The sequence below is a fragment of the Hyla sarda genome, chromosome 6 (genome assembly GCF_029499605.1).
Source record: "Hyla sarda isolate aHylSar1 chromosome 6, aHylSar1.hap1, whole genome shotgun sequence".
In the NCBI taxonomy this organism is placed as follows: domain Eukaryota; kingdom Metazoa; phylum Chordata; class Amphibia; order Anura; family Hylidae; genus Hyla; species Hyla sarda.
Window position 1 is genome coordinate 47,475,420 of NC_079194.1, and position 18,969 is coordinate 47,494,388.

The 18,969-nt window shown below is 42.6% G+C and overlaps 1 protein-coding gene across 3 annotated transcripts; it reads left to right on the forward strand.

Annotated features, from left to right (window-relative positions):
- The first annotated feature begins 4,641 nt into the window (after nucleotides 1–4,641).
- PLPP6 (phospholipid phosphatase 6) lies at nucleotides 4,642–18,464 on the forward strand. Of its 3 annotated transcripts, none has more exons than XM_056523601.1 (3): nucleotides 4,642–4,793; nucleotides 8,697–9,160; nucleotides 9,516–18,464. In XM_056523601.1, exons 2-3 carry the CDS (start codon nucleotides 8,722–8,724, stop codon nucleotides 9,875–9,877), a joined length of 801 nt encoding a protein of 266 aa, XP_056379576.1. In that variant the 5' UTR covers nucleotides 4,642–4,793; nucleotides 8,697–8,721; the 3' UTR covers nucleotides 9,878–18,464. The 3 variants fall into 3 exon arrangements, with proteins under 3 accessions (XP_056379576.1, XP_056379577.1, XP_056379578.1); XM_056523602.1 differs by having other exon boundaries at nucleotides 4,736–4,832; XM_056523603.1 differs by lacking the exon at nucleotides 4,642–4,793 and adding an exon at nucleotides 4,836–4,943.
- Nucleotides 18,465–18,969: the final 505 nt, after the last annotated feature.

The following is an 18,969-nucleotide window of genomic DNA, read 5'->3' on the forward strand; positions in this document are numbered from 1 at the left end:
TCCCAGCAATATATACATTTTATAAGCTGGAATACCCATTAAACCCTTTAAGGACAAGGGGTACTCTTGTGGAAAACTTTTTTTTTTAAATCAACTGGTGTCACAAAGTTAAACAGATTTGTAAATCACTACTGACTACTGAGGAAAGGGTTGCATTATATAACCCTGAAATGCGTCTAGTCTTGTATGCACAAGCCACTGGCATGAACGCTATTTATGAATTGTGTCCGTGACTAATGGCTAGTTACCTTCTGTGAACTTCAGTGGATCTAGTCCAGCATTTGTCCGGTCCAGCCTTTGCAAGGCCAACTCAGGTGCAGTGTTTCCAGCTTCAACACCTGCTGACGTCACACGCCGATAACACGAGGTGAGCTCCTCGTATCCAGTGTGCAGTCCTTGGTCCCACACAGCCAGCATTGCAGCCCAGCGGTGAGAATTTCTCCATCTACAGCGCCTGCCAGCGCCAACGGTCCTCCGGCAGCTTGTCTACATCGGTGCCTGCCAGCGCCAATAGCCCGTGATGACCACCACCGCTCCACAACAGGACTCTGCCAGGCTATCTCTTTGCCATCATCTGGGACCGCCGCACAGAGGATCCAGTGCGCTTTACTATCCAGGCACTGCCACAACAATATCTGTTTACAGTGCGGACTGCCCGAGTTGTTACATAAGATCGGTAACATATTTAAATTGCTACAAACTGTCTAGCATTATAAAAAGGACACATTCTGCATATACTTATTTGAATGTGGTAATCAGCCACTTAAATAGTGTATTATTTTAGCATTGTCTATGACTTGCTTTGTGCAATAGGTATCTGCTTATCTAGAATAGGCATTTCCTTGTTGCACATAAGAAACCACATATTCATGCCAGTGGTATAATTATACACATATTCATTTTATGCATCTTTATTATCTATTGCCTGTATTTTATGTGTTCTCCACACAGGGCCCTGTGAGGAGTAACCTTTTATACATTGTCATTTTAATAAATATATCATATTATCATTGAAGCACGACCCAATATTTTTTCTATAATTATTAATTCAAATTCAGTACATTTATACTCACCTAGAAGGTCCGGGCAAAAGTATTTGTTTCTGGTTTTTCCTTTTTTTTAAAAAAAAACTAAGGTATAGTTGCATGCCCTAGTTTGACCTCGGTGTGTATTAGTAATTGTGAGCTGCACATACACATTTTTTTTTCCCCAGATTTGTAAATCACTTCTATAAAAAAAATCTTAATCCTTCCAGTACTTTTTAGGGGCTGTATACTAAAGAGAAATCCAAAAAAGAAATGCATTTCCTCTGATGTCATGACCACAGTGCTCTCTGCTGACCTCTTCTGTCCATTTTAGGAACTGTCCAGAGCAGAAGAAAATCCCCATAGCAAACATATGCTTCACTGGACAGTTCCTAAAATGGACAGCAGAGGTCAGCAGAGAGCACTGTGGTCATGACATCAGAGGAAATGCATTTCTTTTTTGGATTTCTCTTTAGTACACAGCCCCTAAAAAGTAATGGAAGGATTAAGTTTTTTTTTTATAGAAGTGATTTACAAATCTGTGTAACTTTGTGGCACCAGATGATTTATAAAAAAAAAAAAGTTTTCCTCAGGAGTACCCCTTTAAGGACCAGAGCACTGTCACTTTAACCCCTTAACGACGCAGGACGTATATTTACGTCCTGCGCTGGCTCCCGCAATATGCCGCAGGGTCATGCGGTGTCCCCGCGTCATATCGGGTCGGTCCCGGCAGCTATCAACGGCCGGGACCCGCGGCTAATACAGGACATCACCGATCGCGGTGATGCCCTGTATTAACCCTTCAGACGGGGCAATCAAAGCTGACCGCCGCGTCTGAAGTGAAAGTGAAAGTATCCCGGCTGCTCAGTCGGGCGGTGAAATCGCGGCGTCCCGAACAGCTTGCAGGACACCGGGAGGGCCCTTACCTGCTTCCTCGGTGTCCGATCGACGAATGACTGCTCCGTGCCTGAGATCCAGGCAGCCAAGCGCCGATAACACTGATCACAGGCGTGTTATTACACACCAGTGATCAGCATGAGAGATCAGTGTGTGCAGTCTTATAGGTCCCTATGGGAGAACAATGATCAGTGTCCCTATGGGACCTATAACACTGCAAAAAAAAAGTACAAAAAAAGTGTTAATAAAGGTCATTTAACCCCTTCCCTAATAAGAGTCTGAATCACCCCCCTTTTACCATAAAAAAAATAAAACAGTGTAAATAAAAAAATAAACATATGTGGTATCGCCGCGTGCATAAATGTCCAAACTATAAAAATATATCATTAATTAAACCGCACGGTCAATGGCGTATGCGCAAAAAAGTCCAAAAAAGCGTATTTTGGTCACTTTTTATATCATTAAAAAATGAATAAAAAGTGATCATAAAGTCCGATCAAAACAAAAATCATACCGATAAAAACTTCAGATCACGGTGCAAAAAATTAGTCCTCATACCGCCCCGTACGTGCAAAAATAAAAAAGTTATAGGGGTCAGAAGATGAAATTTTTAAACGTAGAGATTTTCCTACATGTAGTTATGATTTTTTCCTGAAGTACGACAAAATGAAACCTATATAAGTAGGGTATCATTTTAACCGTATGGACCTACAGAATAAAGAGAAGGTGTCATTTTTACCGAAATATGCACTGCGTAGAAACGGAAGCCCCCAAAATTTACAAAATGGCGTTTTTTCTTCGATTTTGTCGCACAATGATTTTTTTTTTCGTTTCACCGTGAATTTTTGGGTAAAGGAAAGTAGAATTGGTCATGGAAAAAATAAGCCATAATATGGATTTTTAGGTGGAAAATTGAGAGGGTTATGATTTTTAAAAGGTAAGGAGGAAAAAACGAAAGTGCAAAAATGGAAAAACCCTGAGTCCTTAAGGGGTTAAGGACCAGAGTATTTTTTGCAAATCTGACCACTGTCACTTTAATCACCATGGTGCGTTTCGTTTGTGTGTTTTTATTATATTTTTGTGTTTGCTGCACTTGGATTTTAATCTTCTTGGAATAAAAATTGTATTTTGCCTTGATTCAGAAGTCCACCTTCATTCTTCGTGATTGATTCACCTGAGGACCCAGCCTCGTGTTTGTCTCCGAGCTTCCACGAGGTGAAGTTGTGCTGGATATCGGGACATTTGAATTCTTTGGTGAGCTGATCCAATTTCTTTACTGCATTGTCTACTGTCACTTTAAAGGACAACTGCAGCGGTATGACACTTATCCCCTATCCACAGGATAGGGGATAAGTGTTTGATTGCAGGGGGTCCGACCGCTGGGACCCCCCCTCGATCTCCCTAATGGGGCACCGCCATTAGCGCTCATGGTGAGCGCTAAGGCGCGTAGCTTCGACCTAGAGGTCGACGGTGATGCCCCGTCTCCTCCCCGTCCCCATACAGTTCTATGGGGGAGACGGGGAGGCACGAACGCTGCCTCCCCGCCTCTCCCATAGAGATGTATGGAGGAGGCGTGGCAGCTGCAATGTCATGCTGAGGCCGGCACGCCTCCTGCACGGGACAGCCGCGGCCCCGTACAGGAGATCACAGGGGGTCCCAGCGGTCGGACCCCCCGCGATCAAACACTTATCCCCTATCCTGTGGATAGGGGATAAGTGTTAATCACGCTGCAGATGTCCTTTAAGCATTAATAACTCTGGAATGTTTTTACTTATGAATTTGATTCCGAGACAGTTTTTTTGTGACATATTCTACTTTATGTTAGTGCTATATTTTTTGGCGATACTTGAATCATTTCTCGGTGAAAAATCTGTTTTTGTTAGAAGATGGACGACCTCTATTGGAAAGGGGTGACAAAAACCTTCGCCACCATGGATCTCTCAAGCCCTAACCTTTTGACTACTTTCAGGTAATTTTTCAAGCGTATCTGAGTTTTGCCGCTGATCGAAAAGTGTGGTTCGCTGATCCGACCAGGGATATGTCTGCAGCCGATTTTGCAATTCTGCGGACATATCTGTGACTTGGAGGCACATAGCGTAACGTGAACCCGGGCTTAGATTTTGAAAAACTTTGTGACTATAAAAATGAAGGTAATGAGACGACGGTGTCCCTACAGTACAGAAAAATACCACTTTAGTACAATTCGGCTGCCATAGTGAAGTGTCCATATATGTGTTTTCCAAGCAGTGTGTCTCCAGCTGTTGCAAAACTACAACTCCCAGAATGAGACACACCATTTGGAAAACACTGGCCTAGAGTAACCAGAGACATATGGGGGGAGATTTATTAAAACCTGTGTAGAGGAAGAGTGGTGCAGTTGCCCATAGCAACCAATCAGATCATTTCATTTAATTCTCAGAGGCCTCTTTAAAAATGAAAGAAGTGAGCTGATTGGTTGCTATGGGTAACTGCACCACTTTTCCTCTACACTGGTTTTGATAAATCTCCCCAAAGGTGAGATTTATCAAAACCTGTGTAGAGTAAGAGCGGTGCAGTTGCCCATAGCAACCAATCAGATCGCTTCTTTCATTTTTAAAAATGAAAGAAGCGAACTGATTGGTTGCTTCGGGCAACCTCTACAATTATGATAAATGGGAAATGTGTGCACGTGACTCCTACGTCACATGTACCCGGACGCCTTGGACGGGGAGAGGAGAGGGGAGGAGCGTCACTGTGGGGAAGTGACGGCGCGTACGGGAGACGTGGAGCCGGTGACGTCAGACGTCGTGTTTTCCTGGACGTGAATGCAGATGAGCTGGATGCCGGAAGCGGTGTCTGGACTGCGGCGCTGGAGCTGGTGCTCTCCCGGAGGTCAGTGGTGGGTTATACTGGAGGTCCCCGGGCCGCTGGGTATGACCGTATATACTGGAATATAAGCGCTGTGCGAGCATTGTGACGTATCCATCCATTACATCTCTCCTATTGTATACAATATACAGCCCTCAGTGTCCTGACATTACAGTACAGTATTCTCTCCTACATGTTCCCCTGAAATTTACCTTATTTATCATAATACAAGTTTTTGTTGCCCCTTTTACTCTTTCCGGTGTATTTTGCTAATATAAGGTAATGGTGTCTTTATATTGTGCCCTATTAGGGAAATGTTATCAAAACCTGTGCAGAGGAAGAGTTGTAAGGTTGCCCATAGCAACCAATTGGTTTGCCTCTTTCATATTAGAGAGACCTGTGAAAAATGAAAAAAGGGATTTGGTTGCCATGGGAAACTGCATCACTCTTCCTCTACACAGGCTTTGATAAAGCTCTCCCCCCCCCCCCCCCCCCCATTTGTCTATATCCCATTGGCAACCTATTCTGTAGTGCAATAGAGGTTGGGATTGACACCTTAAAGGGGAACTCTGCTGCACACATCTTTTCCTCTATTGAAAGGATAGGGCGTAAGATGTTAGATCTTGAGGGCTCTCCCTCCCTCCCTCAGCAGACTCCGCTCCGTGCCCGATCACTGGTGATGCAGACCATCACTCCCCCTCCACTCTACTCTATACTTGCTGTCACACCCCCTCCCATAGACATGAATGGAGGGGGCGTGGCGGTGTCCTGGCTCTCCTTTTAAATGAAGCATGTTGACCACCACTCGTAGCATTGACCGTCACGCCCCACCATGTGTCTATGGGAGAGCTGAAGATTCCCGAGTGCTGCGCTCCAGCTCTCCCATAGAGATGCATTGAGGGGGCGTGTCGGTCTTCTCTTTGTGCTGTCATCAATACGCTCCATTTTGGACAGCTGAGGCAGTGTGCAGTAGATCACAGGGGGTCCTGGTGGTCGGATAAGTTATTATTCCCCCCCCCCCCCCCCCCCCAAATCTGGAGGTCTCCTTTAACCCCTTAGACGCCACAATCAAAATCGATCATGGCATCTAAAAGTACTAAAATCAGTTGCTGTTCAGCTCAGGTAGTCTGTAGGTTTAAAACAGACAATTGCTTAAAATAAATAAAACATATTAAACAAAATTCCCCCTCCCCAAATTAATTTAAATCACCCCTTCTTTTCCCGGTTTCCAAATTAAAAAAATAATTTAATATATTTGGTATCACCACATGCGTAATTGTCCAAACTATTAAATTATCTCACTCCTGATCCCACACGGTAAACGGCGTAATTGCAAAAAAATTCCAAACACCAAAGTTTTAGAGTTTTGGTCACACCACGTCCCAGAAAAAAATAGTATGAGAAGTGATCAAAAAGTCAGCACTGCATAAACGTGGTAAAGAAAATACAGTTCATTGCTGCTGGGTTCTAGATTCAAAACAGATATGTCAAGCCCTGAGATAGATAGCTGTCTCTATATGTGTGTATGTGTAAAAATATTATATATATATAATATAAAATATATATATAGTAAATTTGAGTAGCCGTATTAGTCCAGTGATGCAAATCATAAAATGTTGCAGTATCTTGTAATACCTTTTTTATTGGACTAACAGCATTTTGTAGAGAAGCTTTCGGGATTCCTCCTTTTGTCAAGTCCAAAGCAAATCTAATCTCACGAGTAGAAGACACAGGTTACATCTCACAAATATGCAGGGGTTAAGACAATAGATGTGGAGAATTCACACTATGATGGGCCATAAATTGTCATGTTATGGGAACATAGACTAAATAGATAAGGATGAGAAAAAGGGGGAGGAAGGGGGGAGCAGGGGAGAGACTGGTAATTAAGCAGGACATAGTGAGATGCAAAAGAGAACACAGTGCAGGTTATAAGAAATTTTGATAATGAGATAAGAAGCTCAAATCCACATTGAGTCCCCTGTTTTTCGAGTCAAAAAACAGTATCATTTTGGCTTCTAATGTCTTTCTCTCTTGTGTGTTTTTGAAGTTCCCTCTCAGTATCTTGATTGTAAGGTCATGTATGGAGTGGCCTGTTTGGGTAAATGGTGTCCAACTGGGGTGCAGTAGTCCTTTTCTTTATGGCGGTTGATGGAATGTCTGTGTAGATTCATCCTTTGAGTTTCCGGCTGGTTTCCCCAATGTAGCATCCCATGTCACACTTGGTGCATTGTATCATGTAGACCACATTTGGGGATGTGCAGGTATATAGTCCCCTAATGTTATATGTCGTGTTGTTGTGGGTGGCTTCCATCTTGGTGCAGATATGTTGGCAGAGTTTGCAGCGTGGTTTGTTGCAGGGTTTGGTCCCATTGTCTGTGTCAGTTCTTTCTGTAGGTAATTTTCGGCTGACCAGCTTTTGTTTTAAATTGTGAGGTTGTCTGAAGGCCAAGATGGGAGGTTCAGGGAAGATTTCTTTTAGCATCTCATCTTCCGCCAATATCGGCTGTAGGTCCTTGATAATTTTTCGTATTTCTTCAAGGGCCGGATTGTATGTGGCTACCAATGGTACGCGTGGTGATGGTTGTATCTCTCTGTATTGTAGCAGGTGTTCCCGTGGTGTTTGAAGGGCGGAGTGTATTTTCCTATTGATTGTCCTAGGTTTGTATCCTTTTTATTTGAATTTCTCAGACAGTGTTTGTAGGTGCAGGTCTCTGTCATCAGGGTTGGAGCAGATGCGGTGGTACCTGGTAGCTTGGCTGTATATGATGCCTTTCTTTGTGTGTGATGGATGGAACCTGGATTTATGTAGATAGCTGGATCGGTCTGTGGGTTTTCTGTATACAGATGTTTTGTCGTGTGTTCCTGTTTATTGTGACAGTAGTTTCCAGGAAGTTCACACTTTCTGTAGAGAAGTCCATTTTTAATTTGATAGATGGATTGAATGTGTTAAAGGCATCATGAAACTTTCTGAGTTTTTCTTTTCCTTCTGTCCAAATGATGAAAATATCAATGTAACGGTAGTATCTGTAGGGTTTGTGAAGTTGTGTGTCTAGAAATCGTTGTTCAAGGTCAGCCATGAATATGTTGGCATATTGTGGCGTTATCCTGGTCCCCATTGCAGTGCCCATCATTTGTAGATATATGTCACTGTTGAAACTGAAGTAGTTGTGTGTTAGGATGAATTCTTTTAGTTTAGTGATTAGTATAGTCAGATAAAAAAAAAAAAAAAAAAAGTGGCTTAGGGGATCGAGGGAGGAGTTAACAGAAGGACGGGAAGAAAGTGGTGACTGTACCGCAAAGAGTTAACAGGGTGAAAAGAGAGGGAACAGCACCTGAACATTAAAAAGGGGAGAAAGAGTGGGGACCTATGAAGGGGTTAACCTATGAGACTGAATCTTGCTGCTGCGGAGAAGGAACATTTTCGCAGACCTTTCAGATGACAATCTCATTTGAAATGACTGGGACAATTCGACATGTCAGAGATTTGTTTAAAAGTTTTGGGCAGTCAGGGTCTCTATGCTGAGACCTCCACCAATCGGTAGAATGAGCACGGCCACTGGAATCTATGCCCTGCTTCACAGGATGGCCCCATAGACTCAGCAGCTAATTTCTATATCGTATCACATTCACACTAGGAAGTCAGTTCTTATGTCATATCTTTTTGAGTGTGGGTAACAGTGGAGACCCCCCAAGGGAAACCCATGGAGTACGTACAAAACAGATGTTGTCCTTGGTCAAGTCTGAACCTTGAATGCACTGTTACCCACTAAGCTATCCTAGGTACATTGGGACTATTATAGGGAAAAGAAGGGTTAATCTGCTCTTATTTCCCTGCACTGGACTCGCTCTTAGAACACTTGTTTTGATTTGTCTGGGTTTTTTAGTTCCAATAATTCTGAGGTATATTGTTTATTCTGTGTACAGATCCACAGCAGCACATCCTGCCAAGATGCCAAGTCCAAGAGTCACCAGATCAGCCACCTCTGGGAGTCCTAATCCCAATGGAAGGTTTGAGTTCATGTCCCTAATGACTAACAAGACCAGTGTGTCAGACCCAACAACAACAAGGCTTCGCACCTCAGACAGTCCCGTTCACCGCAAGGACTCAAACTCCTCTGCATCTCAACAGCTTCCAGAAGAAGACTGCATGAAATTAAACCCATCTTTTCTTGGAATTGCACTAAGATCGTTATTGGCTGTAGACTTATGGTTGTCTAAAAAGATGGGCGTCTGTGCAAGGGATGGATCTTCATGGGGGAGCGCCCGTCCTATGATGAAGCTGGTGGAGATCTCTGGCCATGGCATACCTTGGATTGCTGGTACTTTGTATTTCCTGTACAGAAGTGACAGCTCTGCCGTCCGGGAGGTCATACTAAACCTGCTCTTTGGTAAAGGACATTTGACTCTGTTCCATTGCTTCCAAGTTTCTGTCATTTAAAAAAAAAAAAAAAAAAAAAAAAAAAACACCTTTTGATATGTCACAGAGACGTGTCAAAAGTTTAAATGATCAGGGTCTCAGTGCTTACACCCCCACTGATATCAGGAGAAGGAGCAGAAGTGATTGCATGCTTCAGTTCGCATCAATCTCTGTTACAGCAATCCTAAAAATAAAGGGGGGGGGCTATTGTACGGGGAGTCACATTGAGAGGAAAAGATTTCTATTTTTTTTTTTTTTTTATACCAAATAACAGGTACTTTTTAAGTCTAAAACTTTATTAATATGCAGGTTTTTTTTCTCTGCAGCACTACTGTTGGACCTTGTTCTCGTGGGAATCGTGAAAGGAATAGTGAGACGTCGCAGACCCATCCACAACCGCATGGACATGTTCGCGACGTTCTCTGTGGACAAGTACTCCTTCCCATCAGGTCACGCTACGCGAGCGGCCATGGTTTCTCGTTTCATGCTGAATCACCTGGTACTGGCTGTGCCCGTCAGGATCCTTGTGATGCTTTGGGCTATTGTGGTTAGTTTGTCCAGAGTCATGCTGGGTAGACACAATGTGACCGATGTGTTGTTCGGCTTTTTTATGGGGCACATGCAGTATAGTTTGGTGGAATACTTCTGGCTGTCGCCAAATACGTTACCCGCCCTGTTCAAAATATGAAGTATTGACTGAAAAAGTGGTCATTTTGTTTTGAAGGCATCATCTTAGCCTTATGATTAGATTGCCCGCCACATCTCGAAGCTTTTTATACATGGACCTCCCAACTATATCTTCGAGGGGTCAGCTACATGCAGAACCAAGGCAGAAAAATTAAAAAAATGACACTAGCCGATATAGGAACAGATTAGTAAACAGCACTGGCTGTAAAACAAAATCATTGCACTTCAAATTCAACATTCCCGTCTTCTGCAGTGTTGGTCCTAGGACTGCTGATGTCATATGGTATTTTTTTTTCCTTCCTTCCAAAAAAAAAAAAAATATATAGATCGAGTGGTGAAAAAAGAAAATTTTGGGGCTTTGTTCTACCTTTTCTTCAGATGTTGTATCTGAACATTTTATACTGTGAAATTTCTTGTGTTTTGGATACATTTTTGTCATATATATATATTTTTTTCCCCCCCAGTGTAGACATTAAAAGGTTATCCCATAAAAAATCCTACACAGGATAGGTGATAACTGATCGCTGGGATCTGCATGATCCCTAAAATCAAAGACCTGAGCCCCCTTATTCTACTCACTGCACTAATGCAATTTAATAGAGCGGTGTTTTCCAACCAGTGTGTCTCCAGCTGTTGCAAAACTACAACTCCCAGGATGCCCTGGGAGTTGTAGTTTTGCAACTACTGGAGGCATGCTAGTTGGGAAATACTGCAATAGTGTATACTGCTGTTCCGTTCAACATCTATAGGGCTGGCAAAAATAGCGGAGTGCTATAGATGGCGCCATGTGTGCACGATCTGCATTTATATAACCACTTACGTTTTGATAAAGGCTGTGTTCACACGCTGCTGCTAATCAGCCGTACCGCAGCTAATTACCGTAAACGTTTGTTGCCATGGATGACCGCAGGGGGCGTTTTATCATGATTATGCGAATTACGATAATCGTGAGAATTTTTGTACAGGTCGTTTGCGGCACAAATGCAGGCGGTTATTAGCTGTGGTACCGATAATTAGCCGCAGCATGTGAACCCAGCCTGAGGGTATATTCACACTGTGCACACTGCTGAATTTCCGCGGCAGAAATTCCGATTCCGGCAGCTGCAGAAAGAATGGTCATATCTATTCTTTTTTGAGGGTTCCGCTCTGAAATGCATTGCTTTCTAAGAGAAGTCGCATGTATGAGCGGTCCTAGAGCTCGCCGGAACTTTTAAATATGCAGAATGTCCACCCACCCGTGTTTTCTGGGCGAACACTCCGCACACTTTTGGCCGTGAACCTGGCCTTAGGGATCAATTTATTGTTAAGCTAAAAACCAATGGGTTCCATAGTAAAATGAAACTGTTTCCTTTACACCAGCATAACTTTGAAATTTGCCATGATTTTGCCAGTCGGCCTTAACAGTAATGTGCATGATATGTTGTTGTTATAAGAAAGATGAATATAAAGACAGTTGGGACTAGTTACTAATATGCAATTTTCTGTCGCTAATAGCCGTCTTTTAAGTCAGATCTGAATAGTAGACCTTATAGGGGCCATAGAAGAAAGCTGTTTTCCAGGTTGGACAAACCTACTGCCATGTTGTAACACTTCTAGGTTTGGGACATACATGCACAAATGTAAGATGGGAAAATGCTTGCTAAAAATTCACTACAACCTATGTTTAATCCCAGTTAATGCTGAAAAGGGGTTTTCCAGGTTTGTTTTTAAATGGGTTAGTGCCATAAAGTTATATAGATTTGTATATTATAGCAAACCTTTTAGTACTATCCAAAGGATAGGTGATAAGATGTCTAATCATAGGGGTCCGGCCGCTGGGACCCCACAGCGATCTCTCACCTCGTGTCCCGGTATTCTGAAAATGTATGCTTTGGGAGTAGCGTCTTCGTCACACCCCCCACCCTTAATGTCTATGGGAGATATATGGAGGGGGCATGACGGTTGTGGTCGCTTGTAATCCGGATCTGAGTGGCGTTCTCTCCATGCATGCCGATTACTGGGGTGCCGTGCTGGTGATTGGAGAGGGATCCCAGCGGCCAATAAGATGTCTAGGGGCAGAGGACTCTTTAAGAACTGTTGCATGCCATGAAGTAATGTAGTCTTTCCAATCCAACACGGCATTCCCTGCTGCCCACAGTAAAAACAAGCCTTTCCTGCTCTGGACAGTTCCTGATTCTTAAGTTTAGTTCACACAGGAATTTCTGAGTGGAATTTCAGCTTGGAAGTTCCGTTGCAGCAGAGTGCCATTGTTTTCAATGAAATTTTTCTGCACCGTGCATATGACCGAATTTCCACAGCAGAAATGCATTGCCATCTATTGAGGCGGCGCATTTCCGAGCGGTCCTAGTGCTGCCATATTTTGCCTGCGGATTCTCAGCTCAAAAAATTTCTTGGCGGTCATTCCATATAGGGATCGACCGATATTGTATTTTTTTTTTTTTTTTTTGGGCCGATACCTATACTGACAATCTGGGACCTTTCAGGACCGATATGCCGGTATAAGTTATCGGCTATTTCAGCCCCGTAGAAGCCGCTGCAGATCAATGATTTAAAGTGGGCGCTTTAAATCAATGAACTGCAGCGCCTTTTGCTGGGCCAGAGACCGCCACTGCCACCCGCTTCTCCCCCCGGCGGCATCCTGAGCTGTCACTGTGCGCACTGATGGTGACATTGTGTTGAGGACTTGTCACTCGTCATTGCACAGCAATAGCGCAGGACGTCGCAGGAGCCAGAAGTAGTGCGGACCCCGGGAACAGGCAATTATAAAACCGGGGATGGGGGAGGCAATGGGGCAGTGGCGGTGGTCTCGGGGCGGGGCATTATCGGCAAGGTAATTGCCGATACCGATAATGTCCAAAATCATGAATATCGGCCGATAATATCGGCCAAACCGATAATCGGTCGATCCCTAATTCCATAAAGTGAACCTAGCCTTAGAGTTGGCAGCAAGGAGCACAGTGTCTGAATGGAATTGAGAGATCTCTCCTCATACATGCTACTGGGGCTGTAAAGTTAGTGTAGTTCATAATATAGTGTACCTGTGTGTGACGGTTTTCTCACAATTCTTCTGTGATTTTCACCCCAATATTTATTTTTACCAGCATACTAAATGACTGTCTCAGATTTTTCCCAGGTTGCAATGCGGGCGAGACCTGACTCACTAGTCAACTGATGACAGGAAGCCTGTCTGCTTCAATGGGTGGAGCGATCACTTGGTGGGAGAGAGATCAATCTGCAACTAATGCAACAGCTGTAGGCACCCTGATTGAAAACCACAGGTCTTTTGAATGGATGCAGCTCATTTATGTTTCAATGGGTGGGGTGGCTGATGTGTGGGAGGGAGGAAAATTGAATTATGGGATTTGTAGGCAAAGAAGAAAACAAAAGCTAGCCACTGTGTTATGGTAATCTCACAACATAGCCATTTAGCCCCAAGACAAGCGCAGATCCTTCCTAAGCATGTCCATTACTGTCTGCCAGGTACGTACTAAAATCACCTTATGGTGGAGAACCCCTTTAAGCTAATGACAGGTTCTCTTTTAAAGTCAATCTATTGTCTATTTTTTATATTATATTGATTAGAACCAGACACTAAAACCTGTATTAAAAAAAAAAAAAAAAAAGTTAATTGGTTTTATTTCTTTTGTGTACATAATTATATTGGTGTCCCCTTTCACTGTCATTTTGTACAGATCTTGCAGCCTCCTCCTTATCACAGACAGATCACAACGTGTCCACTTAGTTTTATGTCTAGTTGCCCAAATTTTTAAAGATAAAAAAAATGTAAGTAAATGGAAAATTAGAAAAAACCTCATCAAAAAAGTGGTTTTCCCAGCCTCCTTTTGCATATTGTTGTATTTTGACATATTGTGTCTGACTGTCCATGTATGTGTTCATTTACACAGTGTGTGACTTTTTTAAATCCTGAACTTTACCAATGATACCAAAGTATTAAGTCAGAAACCAAGTTCAGTCGTGCTGTAGAGTTTTTCTAAAGGAAGTAAATGTTTTGAATGCTGTTTTCACGCTGCCGGTGTCGGTTATGCCCCTCATGACATTACGGTCATGCCCCTTCAATGCGAGTCTATGGGAGGGCATGTGACGGTCATCACGCCCTCTCCCATAGACTTGCATTGAGGGTGCATGGGCGTAATGTCATGAGAGGCAAGGCCGACCCCGGTAGCGTGAAAAAAGCATTCGAAACATTTACTTCCGAACACTGGCCAGTGGAGTACCCCTTTTAAGTAGAAAGCCCTTTATACCAGTTAGTTTCTTAACCCCTTAACGACGCAGGCTGTAAATGGACGTCCTGGTGAACTGGTACAACGCACCAGGACGTACATTTAGGTCCTATGCATAGCCGCGAACATCGGAGCGATGCACGCGTCATGCACGGCAGGTCCCGTCTGCAGATAGCAGCCGGGGACCCACCCGTAATGGCGGATATCCGCGATCGCGCGGATGTCCGCCATTAACCCCTCAGATGCCGTGATCAATACAGATCACGGCATCTGCAGCATTGCGGACACTAAAATGGATGATCGGATCGCCCGCAGCGCTGCCGTGGCGATCCGATCATCCAGCATGGCAGCCGGAGGTCCCCTCACCTGCCTCCGCTGCTTTCCACGGGTCTTCTGCTCTAGTCTGAGATCAAGCAGACCAGAGCAGAAGATCACCGATAATACTGATCAGTGCTATGTCCTATGCACAGCACTGAACAGTAATAGCGATCGAATGATTGCTATAAATAGTCCCCTATGGGGATTATCAAAGTGTAAAAATAAAAGTAAAAAAATGTGAAAAACCCCCACCCCAATAAAAACGTAAATTGTCCCATTTTCCCTATTTCACCCCCCAAAAAGTGTTAAAAAAAAAATAAATAAAAATTTATATACATATTTGATATCGCTGCGTGCGTAAGTATCCCAACTATTAAAATAAAATGTTAATGATGCCGTTCAGGGAATGGCCTGAACGTAAAAAAAAATGATGCGTTTTTATAACAATTTATTCCCAAAAAATGTATAAAGTATTACGTTTTATATAAGCAAATGTGGTATCAATAAAAAGTACAGATCACGGCGCAAAAAATGAGTTCTCATGCCGCTTATGTGGAAAAATGAAAAAGTTATAGGTCGTCATAATAGGGGGATTTTAAACGTACTAATTTGGTTAAACAGTTTGCGATTTTTATTTTTTTATTTTTTTTAAGCGCAACAGTAATAGAAAAGTTATCATGGGTATCATTTTAATCGTATTGACCCAAAGAATAAAAAACACATGTCATTTTTGCCGTAAATTGTACGGCATGAAAACAAAACTTTCTTAAATTGGCAAAATTGCGGTTTTCTTTTTCATTTCCCCACACATAATATTTTTTGGGTTGCGCCATACATTTTATGGTAAAGTGAGTGATGGCATTACAACGGACAACTGATCGCGCAAAAAAACAAGCACTCATACTAGTCTGTGGATGAAAAAATAAGAGTTATGATTTTATGAAGGCGAGGAGGAAAAAATGAAAACGTAAAAATAAAATTGTCCTTAAGGCCCAAATGGGCTGTGTCCTTAAGGGGTACTCCGGGGAACTTATTAGACGCTGATCCCCTATCCACAGGATAAGGAATAGTTGCCTGATTGCAGGGTATCAGAATGCTGGCTACCCTGCCATCTCCTACACGGGGCTCGTCCTACCTACCCGTCTTTGCCAAGCTCCAGCCCCCACCTTTCTGGGCGTGGGCAGGGTTCACATTTATTATGCATTTTTTTTTTTATGGAAAACCCTTTTTATTTATTTATTTTTTGCGCAATTTTGGTTAGTGGCCTCGAGGTTTCACTATTTATTTTTTATTTTTTTTTTCTTGACTTTGAATTTTGTCATTTGTTCCCACACCCAACCTCCCACATTAAGTTTTTTTTTATATATTTTTTTCTCTCTCCAAGGGACATATTTGGTCAGGTCAGCAGCACTATAGAATGTACAGCGCAACTACTGAGACAACACAGACCTAGAAACTAAAAGCCTAAATACAAATGAAACAGCCTGGCACCTTTCCATGTTTGTATCCATATTGTGATAGCATTTTTTTTTTTTTTTTTTTTATTCCTCTGCTGTCCAGAAATCCTGTAACTGTTCTTTGGCTTCTGGACCGCACTACGTAAAAGGGAGGTATAAACTGAATTGCACACTTTCATCCAGTGCAATATCGCTGCCTTTTAACATTTTCCATAATTAAATTTTCTGTTTGTTCGTTATGTTTAGTTTTTATTAGTCAATGGTTAGATGTAACATGTTATACAATTTTAGATCATTCTAGTAAACTACTAAAGAAGCTACTTCCTGTTAGCCATGATTAGTCTGTAAAAATAAGAGCGCTCCGTGGTGTAATAAGAGATACACAATGTGCATAAATTAGCTGTGAAACCGCTCACCTATATGGGTTGTGTAGCTACATATACAACAATAGTGAGCGTATAAAATGATGGTGTCCGCAGCCAGTCCTGCTAAGCAATGGTGTGTAGAAAGGATGACTTCGGAAGGAATGCGGCGCAGGACACAGACAGCGGAAAGGTAATAAAATCAGGTTTCAGGCATGTGATGAAGCTGCCTTTGCAGCGAAACACATTGCATCTTGGGAAATAAACTACCCTTGGTTTTATTACCTTTCTGCTGTCTGTCCTGTGCCACGTGGAGCCGGCGTTCCTTCCAAAGCTATCCTTTCTACACATGATTAGTCTGTGGCCACCAACAACCTACCTTGTATGATGCTAGCCAGGAGAGGCTGAAATGTTCCTTAGTGGCTTATCGATATGGTGTAGTCTGGAAGGTAAGTAAAAAAAAGAAACCTATTCCCTAACAGTCGGAATGCTTCCATCCAAATCCGATTGGGGACTCCTCTTAGAGCATCTTATCTCCCGCACTGTGCATGGTGACCACCAACACGCCGGACCCTTCTTTTCCATAACGTTGGCCATTGGTTTTATCCATCTTCGCTGTAATGTGTGTGGATTCCCTTTTATGCTATGCTTGACCCTCTTGTTAGTTTAAATGGGTCAAACCAAATGAGTGAAGGATCCCACCTCTAGATTCATATGGTCTTCACATAGCAATCACTGCCATTTTCTGCTTTGTCTTTTTTACCTTCTATAGGTGCTGACCTTCTAATGCATACTGTTATGATATAAATCATTGTTTAGTTCAGTTGAGTTTTGGATTATTTAGACCAGATTATCTGTACTTTAAAGGTACATTCCTGATGTTAACGCTGTCATGTAATAGGATTGAATATGTCTTGTTAAGTCAAAGGCTGTAGAAAAAGCAGAATACAAGAATAGTTATTGAAGGGAATGTGTAAACCAGAATCTTAATACATAAATAACTTTTCTTCTATGGTTAAAGGGAATCTATCAGCTCCAAATCTTGTCAAGGAGGTTGTGCAGAGCCACAGCATGCATGACTACTCCCTAGACAATTTATCCCATATCCAAAGGATAGAAGATAACATGTCTGACCACAGGGAGTCCCAGCAGCCAAACCCCCGCGATTAGACATGTTATCCCCTATAATCTTGTCCGGCACTGTGGTGTTACGAACACTAAAGCCTGGGACTTCATGCCACGGCCACTACATTCATGTCTATGGGAAGGGGTGTGATGGCTAGTTCACAGCAGTCGGGCCCCCTCCCAGAGTCATGAATGGAGGGGTGGGGCATGACGTCACCAACACAGAAGCCCCAGGCTTCAGAGTTCGCAATGCCGCAGCACCGGCCTGGAGATTGCATGGGGTCCCCCTACAATCAGCCATGTTATCCCCTATTATTTGGATAGGGGAGAACAAGTCTAGGGGTGGAGCACTCCTAACAAAAGCTGTTGCCTAAATTACTCCTTCAGACATATTTTGGCACATAATAGGCTGTAATTTTCTGGTCATAACAATTACTGTGTTTTGGGGCATTTTTTTTTTTTTTCTTTTTATGGCTCAAGAACTTTGTATGAACGTAGCCGGAGTCTGCTGTATGCATTCAGGGCTCCTGTTAGATTCCAGAGGGAAGGACCTGTATCTGCCATGTGCTGCTCTAAAATAACAGATCTGCTATAAGTATATGGTAATTTAACTTTTTAAAACAAACAGCCCATTGTATTTTTATAATTATTATTACTAGTATTATGTTTTTCATCTTTCTGCATTTGCTCCTCACTTGCACTGTTTAATTTTCTTACTGATCATATGAATTAAATTCAGGGGAAGTATATGTTGCTGTACCGGTGAAGTTAACTTCTTAATAATGTACTGTACTTTTTGAGTTTTTCTGTATAATGGTTAAATTATTCTCATTATTTATTCTGAACACTGTAAAAATTGTACTTGAAAATGTTCTCTTCCTATATGTCCAGCCTGAAATCCAACTTTTACGTAATTGCCGACCCTTGAGAAATCCATAAAATACAGTACCAATGTATTTATTTCTAGACAGATATTTTTGAGGATTATTTAGACATGCCTTTCTACCTGTTTTCTTATTGTTAATTTAGATTTACTGTAATGTTCAGTTGTAATTTTTATTTTTAATAAAGGTGTGATTGATGGATAGCATGTCTTTCTATTTACACATACTTACCTACCCCCAGTCCCCTGCAGCTCCTACACACCTCTGTCTGGTCCCTCAATCTCCTGTCGTCTTCCTGTTCCCTAGAAGAGCCTTCGGCACAGGATCTACATGCTTAACCAATCACTGTCTGAGATGGAACAATGCTGCACCTAGTGACTGTCTGAGTAGATGAAGTGAAGAATAAACTGTGACCCCTAGCCAAATGTGACCTGAGCTCAATGCTCTAAGCCCTTCTCAGCACTGATTGCTGTTAGGGGTAGGGATTAGGATACAGGCAAAAGGACCGCTCGGAAATGAGCCGTCTCGTAGACGGCAATGCATTACCGAGTGAAATCCGCAAAAAGAATAGACATGTCTATATTCTTTCCACGGATGCCAGAATTGAGATTTACACAGGCTGCCGCAGACATTCCCCTGTGTGCACAGTGCAGCTGAATCCCATTAAAATCAATGAGACTGTGCGGCACCGTGTGGAATATTATGG